At 46.9% G+C, this 25521-nt stretch overlaps 1 protein-coding gene across 4 annotated transcripts in view; it reads right to left on the reverse strand.

Annotated features, from left to right (window-relative positions):
• Positions 1–25521, reverse strand: part of RGS12 (regulator of G protein signaling 12) — a 46164-nt gene that overhangs the window by 2814 nt on the left and 17829 nt on the right. For 2 of the 4 annotated variants that reach the window (XM_039361505.1, XM_039361506.1), the window contains exons 5-16: positions 22576–22745; positions 20888–20980; positions 19489–19632; positions 18176–18355; positions 16912–17068; positions 15461–15537; positions 14738–14938; positions 12737–12810; positions 11593–11719; positions 9727–9823; positions 8938–9008; positions 5152–5305 (exon numbers count right to left, since the gene is read on the reverse strand). In XM_039361505.1, the coding sequence (XP_039217439.1) occupies positions 5152–5305; positions 8938–9008; positions 9727–9823; positions 11593–11719; positions 12737–12810; positions 14738–14938; positions 15461–15537; positions 16912–17068; positions 18176–18355; positions 19489–19632; positions 20888–20980; positions 22576–22745 (1545 nt within the window). Of the gene's footprint in view, positions 1–5119; positions 5306–8937; positions 9009–9726; positions 9824–11592; positions 11720–12736; positions 12811–14737; positions 14939–15460; positions 15538–16911; positions 17069–18175; positions 18356–19488; positions 19633–20887; positions 20981–22575; positions 22746–25521 lie in introns of those variants that run through there. The other 2 variants (XR_005558886.1, XM_039361507.1) reach the window with 2 other exon arrangements.

The following is a 25521-nucleotide window of genomic DNA, read 5'->3' on the forward strand; positions in this document are numbered from 1 at the left end:
GTTTTGAAAAATGCTACCCATTTAACAGCACGTAAAAGCAATGGGATTTGATTAGTGCTACATGACAAACTTTTATATTTAAACACAATAACTCCCATATAAAGATTAAAAAGAGCCTAGGGCAGTGATGGCGAACCTTTTAGAGACCGAGTGCCCAAACTGCAACCCAAAACCCACTTATGCATTGGGTGGGTGTGGCCTATTGGGTGGGCGTGGCTGCAGTGGTAACAGCAGACTGGGTGGGACTAAAAAGTTCAATCAATCAATTCCAACTTTGCAAGATCTTTTTTTTCCCGCGAGAAGTTGAAATTGACTAATTGATTGAACCTTTTTTTTTTTGCACATGGTGGCGGAGGCCTAAAGCGAAAAGGTTTTATAAAACCCAGCTGAAGGCCTAGGACTGGGGCAGCGGCGTGCGTGCCCACAGAGAGGGCTCTGAGTGCCCCCTCTGGCACCTGTGCCATAGGTTCGCCACCACTGGTCTAGGGAGATAATTTAGGATTAGAACTTGATTAATTATCCAGTAACTCTTGTGACACAGAATTCTTTTTCAATCAACAGCATTTTAAAGAGCCATGAAGAATTATTCCTGAGGATCATCCACAGGTGATATTCTGTGCTAATATTAGACTACATAAATATTGTAAACTTTCTACATTGTGTCTACGGAGATTCTCCGTCATCCAGATCATAATTATCCCACAGATGCTTTTTCGGGAGGCAACTGGACTTTCTTGTTTTTCTTTGAAGACGTTTCGCTTCTCATCCCAGAAGCTTCTTCAGCTCTGACTAGGTGGTGGGGAAACGGAAGGATTTATACTCCTTGCAGAAAGCTGGTCATTTGCCTTTTTTTTAGGCAGTTGTTGAGGCCACTTGGAGGCTTGTCTGTGTCCTCAGGGTCACCTGAGTGGTGCAAATGGGTGTGGAGCCTTCTTGGAACTGCTGAAAGGATTTGTGTTGTAGATCACAGTCCTTTCAGCAGTTCCAAGAAGGCTCCACACCCATTTGCACCACTCAGGTGACCTTCAGGACACAGGCAAAGCTCCATTCATCCTTCAGTTACCTTCCATTTTAGCTTGCATTAACTCAAGCCACTCCAGATTCTGGCAGCATTTGAAACACTTTGAAAAGAACCGCAAAGGACACTTTAATCTGACCGCTTTCTCCAGTTTAATTAGCTGCAGTAAATTTAGATGTGTGTGTGTGTGTGTGGTGCATTTTATAAAATTTCTTTTTTGTTGTTCTTTCCATTTCATTTTTAATTAAGCCACCACCCCAAAAGCCCTAGAAACGATTTGCTAATCTCACTTTCCCACGCCCTGATCGCTGCTGCTGTTGCTTGATTTTGTTTGTCGGAAGGTCGGAAAAGGGGACACTGCAACGGTCATAAATATGAGTCAATTGCCAAGCATCTGAATTTGGATCACCTGACCATTTAGCGGTCGCTAAATGAACTGTTGTTAAGTCGAGGATGACCTATCGTCGCATCCAGGATCGGTGGTAAAACAGCAACAACAGAAGTCCACAATCTAGAGTTTAGCTGGCCTCAGTCTGGATCTGTGCAACAGATCCGCGCTGCCGTAAGCAGAGAGAAGCAGCCCAGGATAAGTTGTGAAACTCGAATTTTCCCTTTGCAAAGTATTAAAAAGGCGGGAAAAATACCTACCTGGCAAGCCGGCTGGCTGGCTGGCCAATGAGGGAAGGGTCTTCTTTGGATATCTGGGACCAGCTGTCCAAAACTGCCTCTGATACAGATGTGGCATCATGCTGGGATCTCAGACCTGCCTCTCTGATCCTAGTCCCTCTTTAGACAGGAGGCCAGCTGGCTTTGTGTCCAAGGTGGGACTAGAATCCCTGGTCTCCCAGTTTCTAGCCCAGCGCCTTCACCGCTAGAATCAACCGGCGCCCTACACGGCGAGGACAGTTTAGGCCGAGGGATGATGAGCTGGCACAGGCGGCTGCTGCCGACTTGGGAGAAGGCAAGTGAGAAGAAAGTCTGCTTTGACAGGAGTTCGTAATTCAGGCTGATTTTCCTAACAATAGTAATAAAAAAAAAAACCTGTCCAGCAATGGAGTTGATTGCTTTGGACTCTCCTTCACTGGCTGGCCATCACTGAGGAAGCTGCTGGAACAGATTCCTGCCCCAGACAGGAACGTGGGCTACGGGATCTCCAGGGTTCCCTTCAACCCTTGCGTTTGGGGATTCTATACAAGTGATGCTTCCCGGCACTTGATCTGTCCCACCTGTGGAACAACCTGCCTCCAGAAGTTGTGAATGCTGCAACACTGGACCTTTTTAAGAAGAGACTGGACAACCATTTGTCTGAAATGGTATTGGGCAGGGGTGTCAAACTCACAACGTCACGTAACGTCTCGTGACGCAATGTGACTTTTTTGCCATTGCTGGCAACGGGGTGGGCACGGTTTCGCCATGACGCATCCGGCCTGCGGGCCAGCAGTTTGATACCCCTGGTATAGAGGGGTTGGACTAGAAGACCTCCAAGGTCCCTTCCAACTCTGTTATTGTATTGTATTGTAGGCCAGCAAAGTGTTGGGTGCCCTCTCTTAATTTCCAGCCCCACCAATCGTTGATCAAGGAAAAGCATGAAGAGGTGTCTCGGCTGAGCAGCCTTTTCCCAATGGTGATTCCCTCTGGGAAGGATCCAGGAAAGCTCCACCTACCTGCTGAAGGTGGTTTGGGAAGGGAAGTGTAGGACAAGGAATTGGAAGACGCGCTGGGGGTCATGTCCCCTACCATCTTTAGTACCCGGTTGACCAACATCATCATCTGGGCATCAGCCAAAGGTTAGCCAGGTGACAATTGAGAGCTCTGGGCAGCTCCCATTTTATCCAAAGCAGCCATGACTTTGCTTTTGGGGGGCACAGATGCCCTCACTGCTAATGGGTGGCAGCTCCTCAAGCAGAGATCCTCTCTGGAACCCACCTGACAGAGAGAGCAATTAAGCAATGGAAGAGCCTGCCTCCCAGAATGGTGGGTGGAGGTCTTCCAAGAAAAGATCAGGCAGCCATTCGTCCAGGATAGTATGAGGATTCCTGCCTTGGGTAGCAGGTTGGACTAGAGGACCTCCAAGGTCCCCTCCCATAATCAAGAGTCTTCTGAAGCACAGAGTGAACAGGGACTAAATTGCACCAATTGAATTTTGAAGAAGAGATTGGACAGCCATTTGTCCAGGATGCTATGAGGACTCCTGACTTGTGCGGGGGTTGGATTAGAACGGACATGTCAAACTCGTGGCGTCACGTGACGTCGCGCGACCTATCGGGTCGTTTTTGCCATTGCTGGCAATGGGGTGGGCGCGGATGATGCGTCCGGCCCACGGGCCGGCAGTTTGACACCCCTGGACTGGAAGCTCTGCAAGGTCCCTTCCAGCGCCAGGATTCTATGATTCTAACTGAGGACGTGGCTCGTTTTACACTGTTGAGAGTTGTAACAATGTCACGCCAATGCCTACTCAAGTGCTCAAGCACCTTGTGTGTAAAGATACTAGCTGGTGCTCTGTTGATTCACGCCTTGTAAGGGCCGCAAGCAACGCGGCAACATCACCACCCTTAATAACCGTCAAGTGTCCCATCGGACACGATTCTTCACACCAGCCTGGACTTGCTTCAGAGATGGCACCATCATCCTTTTGGTCTTTGGTCCCCAGCTCCAAATTGCACCCGAAAGGACAGGCTGACCGAGCCACTTAGCCCCCACCCCATTCCAGGGGTGCCAGCTAGGTATCTTTGCCCCCCCCCCAGTCTGATCCTGACTCTTCCAAGGAGACAGCTGGTGCCAACATGGCTGTCTGTAGGGACAGGGGAACCTGCTACAAATCCAGACACTAAGCAAGATCCTTTTGTGATCTCTCAGCCTGGTTTATTCCAAGGTGGTTCGGTCATAGGAATGTTACGGGGGGGGGGGGAAATGCTGGTTTGAAAATGGGGGTGTGAGGGTGTTTGTGTACTAAAAGAGGCCTTCAAAAGCAGGAAACCCCACAGCGAGCAAGCCGTGCAAAAGGTTGGCCTAGGAGTCCCCATTAAAGGGCTTGTGGACGTCAACACATTCACCCAGTATTCCTGAGGGATCCTCCCCAATAAAGAACGTTAAATGGGGGAAGGGGGGATATTTGGGGGTGGACAATGGAAGGCAGTCAAGAAATCAGCTTGCCTAAATGGGAGGAACTGAAAAGCAGGGCGGGAAGCTTTTCTTTTTAATCTAAGCAATTCTACTGTAATTCGAACCAATTGAATAGAATAAAAAAATGCAAAAGGAAAGACACAGACGCGGGGCTAGTGTTACGGCTCCTCGCCACAGCCACCTCACCATGGGACAATTCAACAATTCGATGATTTGAAATAATTTAAAAATCATTTTAAGTTTTGCCCCTCCTTTGGCGTCCTTTCCTTCACAGATTCTACGCCACCCTTTCTTCGATAATAGCGTTAACTCTTGCCCCGCGGCGAGTTGGCTGGAGTGAGTTGGCCACGGTGAATTGGCAATGGTGAGTTGTCCTAGACCAGGGGTCTTCAAACTTGGCCCTTTGATGACTTGTGGACTTCAACTCCGCTTGCCTGGCTGAGGAATTCTGGGAGTTGAAGTCCACAAGTCATCAAAGGGCCAAGCTTGAAGACCTCTAGTCTGAATCCAAGCCTGCAGTTTCATTAAAATGGCTGACTGAGGAATTCTGGGAGCTGAAGTCCACAAGTCATCAAAGGGCCAAGCTTGAAGACCCCTGTCCTAGACCCAAGTATGGGTTGATAAGAAAAGCCGTCATTAAGGGCTGCTTTCCAGAGAAGAGTTGGGGAACCAAGAGGCTTGGATAAGCTGAGAATGACACCAGGGGGTATCCCGGGAGTGGATCACAGAAGCACCCCCTCCTTCTCTTCTCCCCAGCCTCAGCACAGGGCAGGTCTCACTTAGAGACGGAGGGAGTGAGCGCAAGAGCCACAGGGCCAGTCAAAGGCTGAGCTGGGAAGCCCTTCGCGTTCGTCCCAAACACTCTCACCAACACAGGAAGGTAACTTCGGAGTGGTTGAAGTTTATTGCACCGCCAATACACACGGCCGGAACAGATAAGAATGCACGCCACTTGGTCACCACGGTTGACAAAGACACACGCTACTGCATATATTTAAAAAGTGACATACCCTCGGCTTCTTCCAAATTCAAGGGCCGGTGTGTGTTTTTTTCAGTCTGAGCAAAGCGGTCTTCCCTTGGCGCCCGATGGGCTTCTCTGGAGCTCTTGCCAGGCTCTCCTTTTAATTTAAAAGAGTTGTGCTTTCCTACCGTTCTTCCTTCGCCCTGCGGGGGAAGCCAGAGGGAACACGAATTACACCGACAACAGCAGCCACAAGGAGGAGCAGCAGCCAAACCTGTCTCCGGGGAGGGTCCACCAAGGAGGACTTTTGGCCAGGACACTCTTGGATCTCCCACCTTTTCCACACCCCCCGCCCCACCCCCCGTGTTTTTGTGGCCCCTCTGCAAATACACACCCCCTCCCCGCACCCCAACGTGAAGATCGGCTGGGTCTTCTTCCAATGTCAACTTTGTATAAAGTAAATGTATATAAAATGTTTTATAGATGGCACTTGCCACCCGCAAGATTAGCAAAAAATGTTTAAAAATATGTCAGATGGATGTTGGAAACGTAAACATAACTCAGTTACGTATTATCATCTTTGGTGGACATGTGGTAGAGCCAAGCCTTATTGGGAAAAGACACATGGTTGATTAGAAAAAAATGTTGGGGGAATGGGTGGAATTTAAACCTGAATGTTTTCTGCTAGGTATAATGCCAGAAAAGACTAATAAACAAAGTTTATATTTGGCTTTACACGTCGTAACAGCAGCAAGAATCGTCTTTGTGCAATATTGGAAGAATGAAGGAGTTACCACCAGAGGAAGAAGTAATTAAAAAAATATTGGAATGCGCAGGGATGGACGGATTAACTATGAGATTAAAGATAAAGAAGAAACAGAACACTACCAAATCTGGGAATCATTCTACAAATGGCTAGAGCAGTGATGGCGAACCTTTCAGAGCAGTGGTTCTCAACCTTTTTAATGCTGCGATCCCCAACCGGTCGTAAGTCGAGGACTACTCAACTGGTCGTAAGTTGAGGACTACTCAACTGGTGCAGCCCCGTTTGCAGAATGGGACTTTTGGCGGGCTCAGCAGGGCAGAGACAGCCTGGACAATTCCTATTGGCTTTTGAAAGCCAATAGAATTAGACTCTATTCAAGAGAGTCTCTTCTATTGGCTTTCAAAAGCCAATAGAATAAAAGGGAGGTAGCACAGCTAAGGAAAAGGGGGGAAAAAATGGCGGACTGCGTTGTTTGGCGACCCCCGTGAAATGGTCGTTCGACCCCAAATGGGGTCCCGACCCACAGGTTGAGAACCGCTGTTTTAGAGACTGAGTGCCCAAACTGCAACCCCAAACCCACTTATGCATTGTTGGGTGACTCATTGATTGAACCTTTTTTTTTTTTTTTTGGCACACAGCGGCGGAGGCCTAAAGCGAAAAGGTTTTATAAAAGCCAGCTGAAGGCTTAGGACTGGGGCGACGGTGCGCGTGCCCACAGAGAGGGCTCTGAGTGCCACCTCTGGCACCCGTGCCATAGGTTCGCCACCACTGGGCTAGAGCAGTGTTTCCCAAACTTGACAATTTTAAGGCATGTGGACTTCAACTCCCAGAATTCCACAGCCAGCGTTGCTGGCTGTGGAATTCTGGGAGTTGAAGTCCTCATGCCTTAAAATTGTCAAGTTTGGGAAACACCGGGCTAGAGGAAAGAACCAAGGATTAGGAATTGATTATGTATTAGCGTTTTTGAATCCAGACAGCACGCTGGTTGAAAAAATTAACACACGTATGTAAGAGAAAAACTAATAAAATCCTTATAATAATAAAAAAAAGAAGAAGATGTGGTAATACAGTGATCGGCAGGCTTTTCTTCCTAAAAGCTCGCAAAGACACTGAGACCCAGGTCAAAGGCAAGGCCAGCACTCCATGCTTTAGCAGCGAAAACAGTGTCAGTGAGAAATTTTGACACCCTCTTCTCTCTTTCTTTTTCCCTCAAGTTTTTGATCTGTTAATGCTGACCATTTTTTTAAAAAAACCAGGAAAACTTCCGTATCTTCCAGCTGAGAGATTAACTGGGGACCTCAGAAGGTGGCTTGATCAAACAGCTGGGCAGAAAACGTCCACGTTTCCAGCCGTGGCGTAAAAATGTCCCGCCGAAGACTTTAAGAGGGGAAAAGTTTTGTTACTGCTATCAACGGTTTACTTTGGAAGAAGATCAAGAAGCCAGGATGCCAAAAAAACAGGCGATGGACTTTGTTAGCTAACAAGACCACTGGACTCTAGTCCCGGTCTCCAATAGTGTTTGGCTTTTTCTCCTTGGAAAGATTTTTTTTGCAGGAAGTAAAAAAAGAAAAAAAAATTAAAAGAAGAGTCATTATGGACACAGGCTTTTTGGTAGGTCAGAATTACCTGTGCTTTAGTTCTGTGCCTTGAATCAAGGGTTAGATCAGTGGTTCTCAACCTTTTTAATGCCGCGACCCCCCAACCGGTCGTAAGTCGAGGACTACTCAACCGGTCGTAAGTCGAGGACTACTCAACTGGTGCAGCACCGTTTGCAGAATGGGACTTTTGGCGGGCTCAGCAGGGCAGAGACAGCCTGGACAATTCCTATTGGCTTTTGAAAGCCAATAGAATTAGACTCTATTCAAGAGAGTCTATTCTATTGGCTTTCAAAAGCCAATAGAATAAAAGGGGGTAGCACAGCTAAGGAAAAGGGGAAAAAAAATGGCGGACTGCGTTGTTTGGCGACCCCCGTGAAATGGTCGTTCGACCCCAAATGGGGTCCCGACCCACAGGTTGAGAACGAGTGGGTTAGATTGATGGCAGGAAAAAAAAAAGGCGAACAGGTTACACGCGTTTTTGAGCAAAATCAGCAATTCTCTGGTGGATCGAAATATTTAAGGTTTTCCCCCTATCTTGACATTAAAACACAAAGGACGATTTGGTATCAACTGTCGGAGGCCTCTAGTAGCCGGGATCAAATTTGTTTGGGGGGGGGGGGAGATGTCTGCAGGAAGGGGTGGGTCATCGCAGGCTGTCTTGTTGCCCTAACTTTGGCCAAGTCTAAATTTCTCATTCTTTTTCCACTTTTTATGCTGCCCATCAGGGATGTCAAGTCGCGTCTTCCACAGCGCGAGGCCTGGCCGATGAACCCGAACGGAGAGTACGAAGAAATAACAATTGTCGTAATCCCACAGTTTGACAGCAGCCTTCACCTACTACAATGCCTGATCCGGCCAAAGCTGAACTAATCCCCCTTGCTAAATTTTTAGAGGATTAAAATAAAAGGGAGGCTTGCCTGGCTGAGCGTAATTCAGAGGCATCTTTTCAAGATTTGACACACCGTGGGGCTCCTAAGCAGTCACTGGGGGGGGGGTCTCTTTTCTGGACAAACAGCCGAGATGGACACGGGATTTGGCCCCCCAGGCGAGCAGAGAGCAGGAAGGATGCTATACAACAAAAATCATGGCTGGCGATAACATTTCCTCCATGTTTGCTGCTAATATTTTGTTAAATATTAGTTTTAAGAAGAGACCGGACAGCCATTTGGCTGAAACGGTATAGGGTTTCCTGCCTGAGCAGGGGGTTGGGCTAGATGACCTCCAAGGTCCCTTCCAACTCTGCTAGCCTTGTATTCTGTTAAGATGTTTTTTTTTTGTGCAACTTTCTTTTGAGGAGCCAATGACGTTCCACGCGAAGGGTGAAAAGGCGAGCCACAGAATACAAACATAATTTTTTTTAAAAAAGAGCAGCGCAAAGCAAACATGGGACTCCTATAGACCCTTTTAATCTTGGGAAGTCACGTCGAACGGAGGGATCCCCGGGGTTTCAAAATAATTTCAGAAAACTTACTGTGAGTGCCTGGTTTCCTGCATTAGTAGTTACAGGCGCACTGTGTTTTAATGACGCTCCTTTCCCCTTGTCTGTGAACGATAGAAATGTAATTCTTTTTTTCAAAACCCCGATGTTTCCTGCTAACTAATGCGATTACAATCTAAGGGGGGGGGAATGATCAAGAATGATCCTGGCTACTGCTCGACGGGCAGGCGGCTTTGCCCGCCTCCGACTGATTCACCAGTGACGTTAAGGACCTCATGACAGTCATTTTCACCTCCTCGTTCCCACCCATCTGGACTACGACAGGGCGCTCCTCCTGGAACCAGCTCTGAAGATAGTCCTCGGCTTTTACAACGGTTCGTTTAGTGACCGTTCCAAGTTACAAAGCTTTTTTTCACAGTTAACGACCGGGGTGGCATCCCTGGGATCGCGTGATCAAAATTCAGAGGCTCGGCAACTGGCGTGTACTTACGACAGTTGCAATGTTCCCCCCCCCCGGGGTCACCTGATCCCCTTCTGACGAGCAAAATCGATGGGGAAGCCGGATGCACTTAACAACCAGGTCACTAGCTGAATGACTGCCGCTGACTCCCTTAGCACTTGAGTCAAGAAAAGTCGTAAAACTCACTTAACCGAGGCCTCACTTAACAACAGAAATTTGGGGCTTGCTCCGTCGTGGCCGTTAAGTCGAGGATTACCTGTACGTGGAAGCTTTGACTAAATCCAGAATTTGGTGGCCGTGTTATTCGGCGGGATCCGTCACGCATGATACTGATTCAGCGAGATGCTTTCGGCCCCGCTTACCTTTCCCCTTTGGACAAATCCGGTCTTCCAGAATCACCCTCTGTCCGTCAAGGCTGGAGATGGGGGCCCCGAGGTCTAAGGGGTCTTGCTCCCCGTTCTGTCATCCAATTCGGCACCGTGGGAGAAAAATGGTATTGTCATGGTTCCGACCGATGAAACTCTTCAAAAAAGAACTTCAAAGAGGCATTGTTTACCTTAAAGCAGTGGTTCTCAACCTTTTTAATGCCGCGACCCCCCCCCCAACCGGTCGTAAGTCGAGGACCACTCAACCGGTCATAAGTCGAGGACTACTCAACTGGTGCAGCCCCGTTTGCAGAATGGGACTTTTGGCGGGCTCAGCAGGGCAGAGACAGCCTGGACAATTCCTATTGGCTTTTGAAAGCCAATAGAATTAGACTCTATTCAAGAGAGTCTATTCTATTGGCTTTCAAAAGCCAATAGAATAAAAGGGAGTAGCACAGATAAGGAAAAGGGGGAAAAAATGGCGGACTGCATTGTTTGGCGACCCCCGTGAAATGGTCGTTCGACCCCAAATGGGGTCCCGACCCACAGGTTGAGAACCACTGCCTTAAAGGATCTTTATAGATCTTTAATAAGGTCCCCCCCCCCCAAAATGACACTCAAATCCAAGTAACCCAAAGTGCACCTCTTTATTTGATTTGAGGGTCATTTTATTTGGACCTGGCTCTTTGGCCCCCCCGGAATGGGGCTCCCCCTGAGAGCCATCTTGCCCCTGCTCTGCAGACGTCCAGAGGGCCATAAAGGCCTGTTTGTCCCCTCAACTGGGGGGGGGGCAACAAGATGCCTGGACCGCCATTGCCTGGATGAGAGACCGTCGGATGGTTGAGGGTGCCTGCTAGCTTCGCCATCTTGTTCTTCTTTCTTTCTCTTCTGTTTCTACTTCGTTTTGGTTTTACTTCCTAGTATATTTTGTTCCTGTACTGCCCAATGCATTGCCAGCTGCCCAAATTCAGGAGGCATCGACGTGAATAAAAGAAATGTCTGAAATAGTATAGGGTTTTCTGCCTGAGCATGGGGTTGGACTAGAAGACCTTCAAGGTCCCTTCCAACAGTTATTCTATTCTATTCTATTCTATTCTATTCTATTCTATTCTATTCTATTCTATTCTATTCTATTCTATTCCCTATTCTATTCTATTCTATTCTATTCTATTCCTATTCTATTCTATTCTATTCTATTCTATTCTATTCTATTCTATTCTATTCTATTCTAATTCTATTCTATTCTACTCTACTTCTACCCTGTAATTCTATTCTATCCTGTAATTCTATTCTATCCTGTAATTCTATTGTATTCTGTAATTCTATTCTATTCTATTCTATTCTATTCTATTCTATTCTATTCTATCTATTCTACTCTATTTATTCCTTATTCTATTCTATTCTGTTCTACTCTACTCTACTCTAATTCTACCCTGTAATTCTATTCTATCCTGTAATTCTATTCTATTCTATTCTATCCTGTAATTCTATTGTATTCTGTAATTCTATTGTATTCTGTAATTCTATTCTATTCTATTCTATTCTATTCTATTCTATTCTATTCTATTCTATTCTATTCTATTCTATTCTATTCTATTCTTTCCATATTCTATTCTATTCATTTTCTATTCTAACCAAATGAAGAAATAAAACTTACACTTACCTGGAATTCTAGAAAACATACATGTAGAGATAAAGGAACTCAGTATGAAACTGCTTTATAATCCCATTACTTTGGGCGAGAGTAGTGTGTCTTTTAATAAGGAATGAGGTAAGACCGTTTTATTTATCATAAAGAAAACACCGTGCAATGAAGCTAAAAAAACCAAAACCAAAACTATTTTAGTTTAACGAATTACTTACTAGTCTTGGCACAAGGTTATTAAGATTCAGTCCATATTTCGCAACGACCGGACGCAGAACCTCTGTGACCGGCTTGGTGGGTTTAGCCTTTAAACCAACCGACCGGTTTATAGGGACGAGGTCGAGCCTAAAACGGGAGAGACAAACCGAGTGAATATTTGCTACCGAGAGCCACTCGGAACTCGGCTTCGTCCCACCGTCTCTTTGACAAAGTGGGACGCTAAGAAAACTGACCACCATATCCTTTTTTTCTTTGCATTCGGTGTATTTATGTCCAACAGGTGTAGTTCCTGGCGGCTGTGATCGTACTGTTCACAGTTGCCATTGTGGCTTTATTTATTTATTTTATTTTTTTTATTGAAAAAGTTTTATTGACAATTAACAAAAAAATTTTAAACCCACAACCCCCCTAACCCCCCCCCACTTCCCAGAGCCAAGTACAGGGTTATTACAAACATATTAAACAAAATCTAATTAAATTTAACAAAGCATACAATAACTAAATTCATACTTAACCCTTAACTCCCTTTAAACCTTAATATCATAATATTATAAACAAATCCATTTTAAAACAATTATTATAAAGAACCATAATAACTGTAAATAAACTAAATAATTTCCATTATAAAATGCTATTAATAATAATTATTTAAAATTTTATTATTATTATTATTATTATGGATCATCGCACAGTCAGCCAGATGTTCAGACTGGATTTGGCATTTTGTCTACCTATCGAGTCCTTACCCAGGACCTGGGATAGGCAGATGTGGATGTTTGATGGTATTACAGATATCGTCGCAGGATGGAAGCAGTTCCTAGTAAGGCCGCCTTTTGCAATTGACTAATAGCGAATTTGTCAATGCCAATGGTGTTCAAGTGGTGCTCCAGTTGTTTTGGGATTGCACCCAAGGAGCCTATGACTATTGGTACTACCCTTGCTTGCTTTTGCCACAGTCTTTCTATTTCTATTTGTAGGTCTTTGTATTTTGTTATCTTCTCCAGTTCTTTCTCTTCTATTCTGCTGTCTCCAGGCACTGCCACGTCCACTATCCAGACTTTTTTGTCTTTCTTATCGACAATTGTTAAGTCTGGGGTCTTGTTGTTGTTGTTGCTGTTGTTGTTATTATTATTATTATCTTACCGAAATAAAGTCCTTCTTTCCAAGCGGAGGTTTTGAGCATCCAGAATGCTGCTGTCCTGGTGCAGTACGAGGGGCTGCGAATATACAAGAAGAGAAGGCGTCACATTTAACAGGTGGACGGGTTCGCCCGCTGAGAACTGCCAAGGCATCTCCTGAAGAGGGGAGGCTTTTACTCCACAGAGGACGTCTGGAGACGAGGTTTCCCATTAAGTCTTTGGTTTGCTTTAAACGGGCTTTGCTTCCAGAAGACTGAATGAAGCACGGCGGCAGCGCCACCAAACTAGTATGAAAATGCACCTGAAGGCAGGACAAGAAGCAACAGATGGAAGGAGAGAAGCAACCTGGAAATAAGGAGCAATTTCCTGATATTTAGAACAATTAACCAGAGGAACCACCTGCCTCCAGAAGCAGTGAATGCTCCAAAACTGGAAGTTTTTAAGAAGAGACTGGACAGCCATTTGTCCAAAATGGTCTAGGGTTTCCTGCCTGAGCAGGGGGTTGGACTAGATGACCTCCAAGGAACCTTCCAACTCTGTCTATTCTATCCTATCCTATCCTATCCTATCCTATCCTATTTCTATTCTGTAATTCTATTCTATTCTGTAATTCTATTCTATTCCTATTTCTATTTCTATTCTGTAATTCTATTCTATTCTCTCTTATTCTATTCTATTCTATTCTATTCTATTCTATTCTATTTTCTATTCTATTCTATTCTATTCTATTCTATTCTATTCTATTCTATTCTATTCTATTCTATTCTATTCTATTCTATTCCTCCAAGGTCCCTTCCAACTTTATTATTATTATTATAACTATTATTATTATAATATTATCATTATCATTATTATAAACAATGCATTTTGGTAATAGTTTCAATCAACAGAGTAGAAAAACAGTCACATGTCCCCTTATTCAGGGCCGTCGTCACTTCGAACGGCCACTAAATGAACTGGTGTTAAGTCGAGGACTCCCTGTATGGTAGGCAAACTCTGCCCACAGTTTTGGGGTTCGGTCCCGGCAAGGCTCAAGGTTGACTCAGCCTTCCACCCTTCCGAGGTCAGTAAAACGAGGACCCAGACTCTTGGGGGAATAACCTGCGAGGCATGCTTCTACACCAATGTTTCTCAACCTTGACCATTTTAAGGCATGTGGACTTCAACTCCCAGAATTCCACAGCCAGCATTGCTGGCTGTGGAATTCTGGGAGTTGAAGTCCACATGCCTTAAAATGGTCAAGGTTGAGAAACACTGTAATCTACACTGTAAACTGCCCAGAGTGTCCCGTCAAGCTCTAAATGCTGTTGCTATTGCTCATATCAGTATCACTCTGGGGAAAACGCAGCCTTTCAATATTAATTATTTTTTTTAAAAAAAAAAACCCATAAAAGTACCTTATCTCCACCGATTAAGAAAAGGTCGACTATAAAGTTTCATTTATTTTATGAGTAAATTTTATAGTAAATCTTGTATAAGAGATTTGTTTGTGATGATGTAATTTAAGGGGAGTTAAGGGGCTAAGTATGATTTTTTTTTCTTTCCTTTTTTCTTTTTTCTTCTTCTTTTTTTGTATTGTATAATTTTGTTATTAATAACCCTGTACTCTGCTCTGGGAAGTGAGGGGGGGGGTTGAGGGGTGGGTGGGTGGGTGAGTGGGTGGGTAAATAGGTAGAATAGGATAATATAGATATGGTAGTTTATGGAGAGGTGCATTTCCCCTACGCTTTGAGAGGGATGAGAGGGGTGGAAGGTGAAGGGAGGAAGTAGGATGGTAAGAGGAGAAGGGGAGGGGAAGAGAGTAGGAGGGGAGGAGAGAAAGAGGAGGGAAGTAGGGAAGGTATTAGGGAGAGTGGATACAGCTTGGGGGGAATGAACAAGTGGCACCTATGGTTATGGTTATGCTTATGAATCTATTTTATTTTGATAAGAGAATTTTGTTGTATAATTATGCTGGATAAATGGAAAATAAATTTTTTTAATAATAATAATAATAAAAAAGTACCTTATCTCCACCGATTAAAAAAAGGTCGACTGCGGCCATGCTGATGCGTTGCCGTTCGCAGAAGTCGGACAGCACCTCTTTGACAGAGGACCCGGCTCTTACGGGCATGGCAGAGGTGGAGCCGTCTGGGAGGGTGACGTGGCAGCATTTGGGGGGCTTCTCTTTCGCCGCGGGGGGCCCCGGTGCTCGACAGGGCTCGCCCTTTTGAAGAGAAAGCGTTAAAGAGTCTGCTGTGGAAACCGAGCGGGGAATTTAAACAGAGTACTAAGCAGTTTTTTTTTTTTAAAGCAAATCGCAACACATTTAGAACACAAAATCATAGAGCTGGGAGGGACCTCGGAGGTCATCTAGTCCAACCCCCTGCTCAAGCGGGAGACCCAGACCATTTCAGACAAATGGCTCTCTTTGAAAACCCTCCAGTGTTGGTGCACCCACAACTTCTGGAGGCAAGCAGTTCCACTGGTTAATTGTTCTAACTGTCAGGAAGTTTCTCCTTAGTTCTAGGTTGCTTCTCTCCTTGATGAGTTTCCATCCGTTGCTTCTTGTCCTGCCTTCAGGGGCTTTGGAGAATAGCTTGACTACCTCTTCTTTGGGGCAGCCCCCTCAAGTACAAGAGGACTGCTATCGTGTCAGCCCTGATCTTTCTTTTCACTAAACTAGACAGAGTTTATCACCGTAGTTCATCACCGTGTATATTTTCAATCCCAAAAAGGCAGAACGTACCATCTCGAGGCTGGCAGCGGAAGACAAGGACTCTTGAGATTTATGTCTGTAAGACAGCCCACCGGGCTGAGAAGACTCTGAGGAGAAATACGAAGTCATATGTCTCAATTAGCTAGTGTTAAAAACCTCCTAATCTTGCTCACAAAATCTTAAATCAGCTTTCGAGACTTCTCCGCTTAAATCTCTGAATGAAATCCAGACTTCAGACTGGGCCAGTTTTCATTCTCTAACCGTACCAAAAAAATACTCCGAACGGTGTTTTTCAAAAATGAACCGACACGGGTGCGATGGACCTTCTGGAGATTTTCCACCTTCCATCTCCATAGAACTAGAATAGGATTGATTGATTGATTGATTGATTGTATATTTGTATCTCCGTGCTCCTGACAAGCCACACCGCCACACTTTTTAGTACAGCTATCAATAATAGTCGTAACACTCACATCTATTGGGAGAGCCTCAATAAAAAGATAAAGGATATATAGTCCAATTCAACCATGATGCAAAAATCTTTAAACGTTTTGTCATCTTCTCATCCTATGCTAAATAAATCAATAACTCTGACGCCTGGATCACCACTGCATGCTCCAGGGGATTGCTATGGAAAGCCCAGGCCTCCAAGTTTGAGGTCAAGGTGCCTGTCCTGTCAGCAAATTCCATTAAACCCAAAATTCCTCCATCCCTCCCCTCCCTCTCTCCCTCCCCTCCCTGCTTCCTCCTTCCCCTCCGTCCCTCCTCTCCCTCTTTATCTCCCTCCCTCCTCCCTTCCCTCCCTTCCTCCTCTTCCTCCCTCCCTCCTTCCTCCTCTCCTTCCTTCTCTCCTTCCCTCCCTCCTTCCTCCTTCTTTCCCTCCCTCCTTCTCTCCCTCCCTCCCTTTCCCTCCCCTCCCCTCCTTCCCTCCTTCTCTCCCTCCTCCCTCCCTCCCTTTGTTCCTTCCTCCCTTCCCTCCCCTCTTTCCTTCTTTCCCTCCCCTCCCTCCATCCTCTCCCTCCCCCCTCCTTCCTTCCCTCTGTCCCTCCTGCTCTCCCTCTCTCCTTCCTTTCTTCCTTCTACCTCCCTCCCTCCCTTCCCTCCCCTCCCACTCCCTCCCCTCCCTCTTTATCTCCCTCCCTCCCTCCTTCCTTCACTCCCTTCCTCCTCTTCCTCCCTCTCTCCTTCCTCCTCTCCCTCTCTCCCTCCCTCCTCTCCCACCCTCCCTCTTTCCCTCCCCTCCCTCCTTCCTTCCTCCTTCTCTCCCTCCCTCCCTCTTTCCCTCCCCTCCCTCCTTCCTCCTTCTTTCCCTCCCTCCTTCTCTCCCTCCCTCCCTCTTTCCCTCCCCTCCCCCCTCCTTCACTCCCTCCCTCCCTCCCTCCTTCCTTCCTCCCTCTCTCAGAATCCATCCATCCATCCTTCCATCCATCTCTCTCCTCCCCCCCCTGCACAGGGCCTCCCCTTTGGATTTTAACGCTCACCTTTGAGACAATGGCCGTTCTCCTTCTTCTTCTGTGACCTCCCCAAACTCTTGCTCCTCGACCAGGAGAAAAACGCCCCTTTTTTCTTTTTCTCCCCGTCTTCCTCTCCTCCCGATTCTTCATGTAAGGAGCGCCCAGACTTGGCTTTTCCACCTAACTGCGAACAAGTGCAATTTAAAAAAGAAAAAAAAATCACTTCAGTGGGTGTTCTTTCTTTAATCAGCGTAGTGCTTCTCTTTTCTGCTCCTGCTGACTGCTCCGCCGTCTCCTTCCCAGCAGCTGTCACGCCCACAAACAGGCCCTGCCACACACACCACCCAAAAGGGGCATGCAAGACAAGACAAACTGACATGGCCCGTTTTGATAAACGAGCAGCTGTCAGAATAACAGAATAACAGAGTTGGAAAGAACCTTGGAGGTCATCTAGTCCAACCCCCTGCTCAGGCAGGAAACCCTATACCATTCCGGACAAATGGCTGTCCAGTCTCTTCTTAAAAACTTCCAGTGTTGAAGCATTCACCACTTCTGGAGGCAGGTTGTTCCACTGGTTAATTGTTCTCACTGTCAGGGAGTTTCTCCTTAGTTCCAGGTTGCTTCTCTCCTTGATGAGTTTCCATCCGTTGCTTCTCGTCCTGCCTTCAGGCGCCTTGGAGAATAGCTTGACTCCCTCTTCTTTGGGGCAGCCCCTGAGATATTGGAAGACTGCTATCATGTCCCCCCTCGTCCTTCTCTTCATTAAACTAGACATTCCCAATTCCAGCAACCGTTCCTTATATGTTTTAGCCTCCAGTCCCCTGATCCTCTTTGTTGCTCTTCTCTGCACTCTTCCTAGAGTCTCAACATCTTTTTTTTCTTTTCAGGCATTTCACTTTCTTGCAATTTAATTTTGTTTTCAGTGGTCATTACATTTAAGTGTCTTGAATAAATAATAATGAAATACATGTATCACGAAGTTTGGGAATAAAGGGTGGCACCAAATATTTTTCACACAGTTGAGATATGGGAACAAGACTGGAAATAAATTATTTGCATCGATATGTCCTGATGACAATTTTAAAGAAAACAAAAAAAGGGTTTGCATAAATTGAAGAATTATTTCCTATGTTGTGATTGAGAGGTTATGTTGGGGGAGGGGGGGCGATGACAACTTCCTCATTGGCTCAAGGGGGCGATTCGCTCAAAAAAGGTTAAGAACCACTGGGTTAGAGGATAAACAAGACAGAACTGTGTCTGTTTTCAACTGTACATCATAAAAGACAGAAACCTTTCTTGGAGTGGAGACACTAAACGTCTCCGGGCCGAAGCTGGACTTCAGTGTAGGGCTGCTGGTGACGCATTGTGGATCGGGGATTGGACGGCCTTCCACTTCTGCTAAAACGCATTCTTGGTAAAATGGAGACTTCAGAAAGCGTGCGTAGCTGTCAAATTTCATCAAATTGAAAATCTAAAAAAACATTAAAAAAAGAAAAAGAAAAGAAAGAGACCTATGAAGGCAGAATTCCATCAAGCTGCTGCAAATAGGAGTTTCACAAGTGGCAGATCTTGTCCCCAGGAAAATAAAAAGATGTCTTAAAAAATATTTGGGGAAAAAAAATTGGAGGCGCTAAAGGAGAACTTGAAGACAAGTTCTTGGAAGTGCTGAAAGGACTGTATTGTAGATCATCTGTCTCCGGTCTACCACACAGTCCTTTCAGCGGTTCCCAGAAGGCTCCACACCTATTTGCACCACTCAGGTGATCCTGAGGACACAGGTAAGCCTCCAAGTGGCCTCAACGACTCTCCAAAATGATGCAAATGACCAGCTGTCTGCAAGGAGTATAAATCCTTCCATTTCCCCACCATCTAGTCCAGTGGTTCTCAACCTTTTTAATGCCGCGACCCCCAACCGGTCGTAAGTCGAGGACTACTCAACTGGTGCAGCACCGTTTGCAGAATGGGACTTTTGGCGGGCTCAGCAGGGCAGAGACAGCCTGGACAATTCCTATTGGCCTTTGAAAGCCAATAGAATTAGACTCTATTCAAGAGAGTCTATTCTATTGGCTTTCAAAAGCCAATAGAATAAAAGGGAGCAGCGCAGCTACGGAAAAGGGGGAAAAAATGGCGGACTGTGTTGTTTGGTGACCCCCGTGAAATGGTTGTTCGACCCCAAATGGGGTCCCAACCCACAGGTTGAGAACCACTGATCTAGTCAGAGCTGATGAAGCTTCTGGAATGAGAAGCAAAACATTTTCAAAGAAAAGCAAGGAGGTGCAGTTGAAAAAGCACCACTGAGGACACAGATAAATCCCAAGTGGCCTCAACGACCCTCTCAAAGGCGACAAATGACCAGCTGTCTGCAAGGAGTATAAATCCTCCCACTCCCCACCATCCAGTCAGAGCTGAAGAAGCTTCTGGGATGAGAAGGGACACGTCTTCAAAGAAACACAAGAAAGTCCTGTTGCCTCCTGAAAAAAAGCACCTTTGGGACAACCATAGACAACCTCCGTAGACATTTAACTGGTCTGATTAAAAGCTAAAATTACTTGCGCCAGCCCTCTCTAGTCACCGGTAAGGTGTCCTTCAAATTTCCCAAGGTACCTGAAGCTGTTGGTCTTTGAACATGTGTGGATGGGGTGCGGTCAGGACATCGTCTGCCAGCTGGACCTGGCTGTCAATATTGACTGGAGTCGTAGCTTTGCTGCATAAATACCTATTAAAGATCTCCTGCGCTCTGAAGGAAAGCTGCAAAGCAACAAGGCCTGACATTAGAAGAAAACTACGGGAAACGCGGAAGTGGCGACATACAGGAGGTCCTTGGCTTACAGCAGTTCATTTAGTGACCGTTCGAAGTTACAACGGCGCTGGGGGGGAAAAAGGGACTTATGGCCGTTTTTCACACTTATGACCGTGGCCGCAGCCCCAAAACCACCAGATCCAAATTCATAAGGCTTGGCAACTGACTCGTATTTAGCCACTCAAATGTTTGAAGGCGGCCATCATGTCACTCTAATCCTTCTTTTCATCCAACTAGGCCTAGCCAATTCCTGCGATCCTTCTTTGTATGAAAAAGCATGCAGACCCCCCCCCCAACCAGTGGTGGGATTAGAACTGGTAGCTAAATTTTGCTGAGTTCAGAGAACCGGCTGAATGTACACTGCTTCCCAAAGTCCAGTCTAGGCCTGGGAGGCCTGGAGGAGGCCTAGAACGGCCCACTGGAAGTGCGTGGATGCCCTTCTGGAAGTCTGTTCTAGGTCTCTGAGGCCTTGAGGAGGCCTCTCAGGCCTAGAACAGCCCGCCGGAAGTGCATGGATGCCACTAATGGAAGTCTGTTCTAGGCCTCTGAGGCCTGGAGGAGGCCTCTCAGGCCTAGAACAGCCCGCCGGAAGTGCGTGGGTGCCACTTATGGAAGTCCGTTCTCGGCCTCGGAGGCCTGGAGGACGCCTCTCAGGCTTAGAACAGCCCGCCGGAAGTGCATGGATGCCACTTGTGGAAGTCTGTTCTAGGTCTCCCAGGTCTGGAGGCCTCCCAGGCCTAGAACGGCCCACTGGAAGTGCGTGGATGCCTGGAAGTCTGCTCTAGGCCTCGGAGGCCTGGAGGAGGCTTCCCAGGACAAGAGCAGCCCACCGGAAGTGCATGGATGCCACTTCTGGACGTCTGCTCTAGACCTCCGAGCCCTGGAGGCCTGCCAGGCCTAGAACGGCCCACTGGAAGTGCGTGGATGCCACCTCCGGAAGTCTGTTGTAGGGGAACGTCGCAAAGGTTGTAGGGGTGAAAAACGGCTGTTAAGTCCCTTTTTTCCCCCCAGTGCCGTTGTAACTCTGCACGGTCACTAAATGAACCGTTGCAAGTTGAGGGGTGACCTATATTCTCCTTCCTGGGGCTGGGGTTCCTTTCTTCTCCCTGCTTCCCTCCCCCCCCCCACCTCAGACCTTCCAAAGAGCTTGAACAGCCTGAATTTATTGCAGGTTGTTTCGAAATAAACACCACGCAGCCTTACCTCTTTTTTGTCGTGGGCAGGGATGTGATTGAAATATTCGCAGGCTTGCCAAAACAGAATGTTCTCTTCGCTGAACTCCTTCCGCAAGAAATCCTAGTTGGAGACAGGAATGAAAAATCAGAATGAGATAAAATGCCCGGGAATCTTTCCAAAGACCACCCCAAAACCTCTTCCAGAGAGGGACCCCCCCTCCCCCCTTGTGTCTCTTTCAAAGTCAGTCTTGAGTCTCGGTTAGCTGCAAGCTCAGCTCTTGAGAAGAACGATGGGGCCACCACACTTGAGATGGCGCAGGAGGAGGCAACCCTGATCGGCCCACGTACTAGCATAAAACAGGAGGAAATCTCGAGGTTCAGCTCCATCTAGCCATCTCCTGGCTCACGGGATTAAACGGGGGGGGGGAACGCGACAGTGTGGTTTTCTCCTCAAAATAGCCCCCACCCCAAAGACAGCCAGACAGCCAGCCACATCCAGAAAGTCCTGGAGCTATGATGTCCCACCTGTCCACATACTTTGCCCAGAAAAACATTATTTGAAAATTATTACACGTATTTGGGGCCAAAAAAAGAATGTAACAGCCCAAATCTACAGATGATGTTTCTTCCAACCGAGGTCATAAGCGCCTGGGAACAGCACCCCTTCTCTCCTTCCTTCATAGGAAGCCTTGGAGCCTCCCTAAGGGTCTAGGACAGGGCTCTTTTGTGACAGGTGGACTTCAACTCCCAGAATTCCGGAGCCAGCATGGTTCAGCTTGGAAACCTCTCCCTTTCCCCTCAGCGTGGCTGGCTCAGGAATTCTGGGAGTTGAAGTCCACGAGTCATAAAAGAGCCAAGGTTGCCTACCCCTGGTCTATGACAATTTGTCGTGGCCAGCTCTCCATCGCCAACTCACCACGGTCAACTTGTCGTGGCCAACTCTCTATGGCCAACTTGCCATGGCCAACTCAATGCCAACTCACCGTGGCCAACTCTCTATGGCCAACTCGTCGTGGCCAACTCACCAGGGTCAACTCATCATGGCCAACTCTATGGCCAACTCGCCATGGCTAACTCATTATGGCCAACTATCATGGCCAACTCGCCATGGCCAACTCATCATGGCCAACTCGCCGTGGCCAATTCTCTATGGCCAACTCACTAGGGCCAACTCACCATGGCCAACTCTCTATGGCCATCTTGCCATGGCCAACTCACCACGGTCAACTCACCGTGGCCAACTCGCCATGGCCAACTCAACAGAGAACAACTCATTGCAGGACAAAAGTTACAGTATAATATCAAAGAAACGGTAGAATAGAAGCATTAAAGGAAGGATGCCAAAGGAGGGACAGAGTGAAATGTGAATGGCAAGACATAAACTTTTATTTATGCTTTTATTTATTTTAAATAATTGAATACATTGTTAAACGATCCTGCAGTGAGTTGACCCGCGGCAAATTGGCTGTGGGGAGGAATCCCGTCGCCAGTTGGCCATGGCGAGTTGTCGCCTTCTCATCTCTAGGGCCTGTAACTCCTACTCCTAGGTCAGGGAAGATTAGCCTAGAGAGACTTGTCCAGGAGATCTAGGCCCCTGGCTGGCCATGCCCTCTTAGATACCACCAGGATCTGATTGTCAGTGGCAGTTGTTCAGCGCACTTTGTTGTGGGTAACACCAAACCAAAAACCCGGGTTCGGCTATTCTCCATTGCTTACAGAGAAATATCGAATACCCAGGGGATCCTGAAGAAGCCGCTCAAAGGAAACAGCCCAGCTGGCAACTCTCCTTTCCCGTTGTCGTCGGCAGCTCTGGACGCTGGGCAGACTGGCATTGCTGCTGAGGCTGGTGTCACTGGCGCCATCTTTCAAGTCACTGTGATTGAGCTCTGTGGAAGCGGCAAATAAGACGTTAATTTGGCAATACGGGCGTCGCTTGCGACAACCTCTCTGGAATCGAAAACCGTGACGTTTCTGGTTCGCTACAGGGGAGAGCGAGAACCACAGGAAAGGACTGGCCTTTGCTGGTGGGTCTAGGTCAGTGGTGGCGAACTTATGGCACGGGTGCCAGAGGCGGCACTCAGAGCCCTCTCTGTGGGCACGCGCGCTGTCGCCCCAGTCCTAGGCCTTCAGCTGGGTTTTATAAAACCTTTTTCGCTTTAGGCCTCTGCCGCCGTGTGCAAAAAAAAAAAAAGGTTCAATCAATCAGTCAATTTCAACTTCTCGCAGGAAAAAAAAAGATCTTGCAAAGTTGGAATTGATTGATTGAACTTTTTAGTCCCACCCAGTCTGCTGCTTCCACCACAGCCACACCCACCCAATGGGCCACACCCACCCGGCACCCGACAATGCATAAGTGGGTTTTAGGTTGCAGTTTGGGCACTCGGTCTCTAAAAGGTTCGCCATCACTGGTCTAGGATAGGGGTCTTCAGACTTGGCCCTTTGATGACTTGTGGACTTCAACTCCCAGAATTCCTCAGTCAGCCATTTTGATGAAACTGCAGGCTTGGATCCAGACTAGGGGTCTTCAAACTTGGCACTTTGATGACTGGTGGACTTCAACTCCCAGAATTCCTCAGCCAGGCACGCGGAGTTGAAGTCCACAAGTCATAAAAAGGGCCAAGTTTGAAGATGCCTGCTCTACTCAGTCTAGAATTCTCCTCGATCAGGGGTCTTCAAACTTGGCCCTTTTATGACTTCGGGACACTGGATGAGGAATTCTGGGAGTTGAAGTCCACAAGTCATCAAAGGGACAAGTTTGAAGACCCCTGGTCTAGGACAACTTGCCACAGCCAACTTGCCACGGTCAACTTGGCACGGCCAATTAGCTGCAGGACAAGAGTTACTCTTGACTGGAGATGGATGATGTTGTATCCCTATCTCCAGTCTACAACAAGTCCTTTCAGCAGTTCCAAGAAGGCTCCACACCCATTTGCACCACTCAGGTGACCCAAGGACACAAATAAACCTCCAAATGGCCTCAACGACTCTCTAAAAAAAGCAAACAACCAACTGTCTGCAAGAAGTATAAATCCTTCCATTCCTCCACCATCCAGTCAGAGCCGAAGAAGCTTCTGGGATGAGAAGCGAAATGTCTTCAAAGAAAAAACAAGAAAGTCCAGTGGCCTCGTGAAAAAAAAGCACTTTTGGGACAACCCTGACCTGGATGACAGAGAATCTCCGTCGACATTTATTGGTAAAATAATTGTTCTGCCCGGTTTGGATCTGCAAATGGCTGGGCAACATGGGAGCTGCAGTGCCTAACCTATTAGAAACTTGTGGAATTTGCAGTGCCAAGGGAGGGGAGAGGATAGCCAGGCTGCTTGGAGATGGGGTGGGGAAGAAGACAGCAAGAGGCCTCCTTGGGACCCACACCAAAAGAAAGGGCAGCACCGGCCTTTGATCAGCAGAGCTTCTGCGCCCAACCTTCCTGGTCACAAGCTGTGGAGAAAATGTCTCCATCCAGCTGTGTGCTGCAGCTGCCAAAAAAGCCAAAAATGCAGTCATAGGCTGCATTAACAGAGAGAGAGGATCAAGTTCACGTGAAATGTTAATATCACTTTATAAGGCCTTGGTAATACTGCGTCCAGTTTTGGTCGCCACAATGCAAAAAAAAAGATGTTGAGATTCTAGAAAGAGTGCAGAGAAGAGCAACAAAGATGATCAGGGGACTGGAGGCTAAAACATGTAAGGAACGGTTGTTTGAATTGGGACTGTCTAGTTCAGTTCTCCACCTGTGCGTCGGGACCCCATTTGGGGTCGAATGACCATTTCACGGGGGTCGCCAAACAATGCAGTCCGCCATTTCCCCCCCCCCTTTTCCTTAGCTGTGCTACTCCCTTTTATTCTATTGGCTTTTGAAAGCCAATAGAATAGACTCTCTTGAATAGAGTCTAATTCTATTGGTTTTCAAAAGCCAATAGGAATTGTCCAGGCTATCTCTGCCCTGCTGAGCCTGCCAAAAGTCCCATTCTGCAAACGGTGCTGCACCAGTTGAGTAGTCCTCGACTTACGACTGGTTGAGTAGTCCTTGACTTATGACCGGTTGGGGGTCGTGGCATTAAAAAGGTTGAGAACCACTGGTCTAGTTTAATGAAGAGAAGGACAAGGGGGGACATGATAGCAGCGTTCCAATATTTGAGGGGCTGACCCAATGAAGCAGGGGGGGTCAACCTATCCCCCAAAGCACCTGAAGGCAGGACAAGAAGCGACGGATGGAAACTAACCAAGGAGAGAAGCAACCTGGAACTAACAGACAGACAGACAGATATTGTCATTTTTTTTTAACTGTGGGCACATTGGCCCAGGCTAAAAATGAAATTTAGTTGCTTGCTCTCAAAAAGTGTAGACATACAGAACGAACATTTAAACGTGCTATATACAACGTGTGTATACCCCTACACCCTTACATACAAATAGCAGTGGAACGGCTCGCCTCCAGAAGTTGTGGATGCTCCAACACTGAAGATTTTAAACAACCACTTGTCTGAAACGGGATTGGGTTTCCTGCCTGAGCAGGGGCGGGCGGGGGTTGGACTAGAAGACCTCCAAGGTCCCTTCCAATTCTGTTATTCTGTTAAAAGAGAACCGGCCAGTCAGGACCCGCAAGGCATTACCTGGATAAAGCTGATAGGAGCCCCTGTGGTGGTGCCACTTCAGCAGATA

The sequence above is a fragment of the Crotalus tigris genome, unplaced genomic scaffold, assembly GCF_016545835.1.
Source record: "Crotalus tigris isolate CLP2741 ecotype Arizona unplaced genomic scaffold, ASM1654583v1 scf7180000019298.7629538967:1458412, whole genome shotgun sequence".
Taxonomy (NCBI): domain Eukaryota; kingdom Metazoa; phylum Chordata; class Lepidosauria; order Squamata; family Viperidae; genus Crotalus; species Crotalus tigris.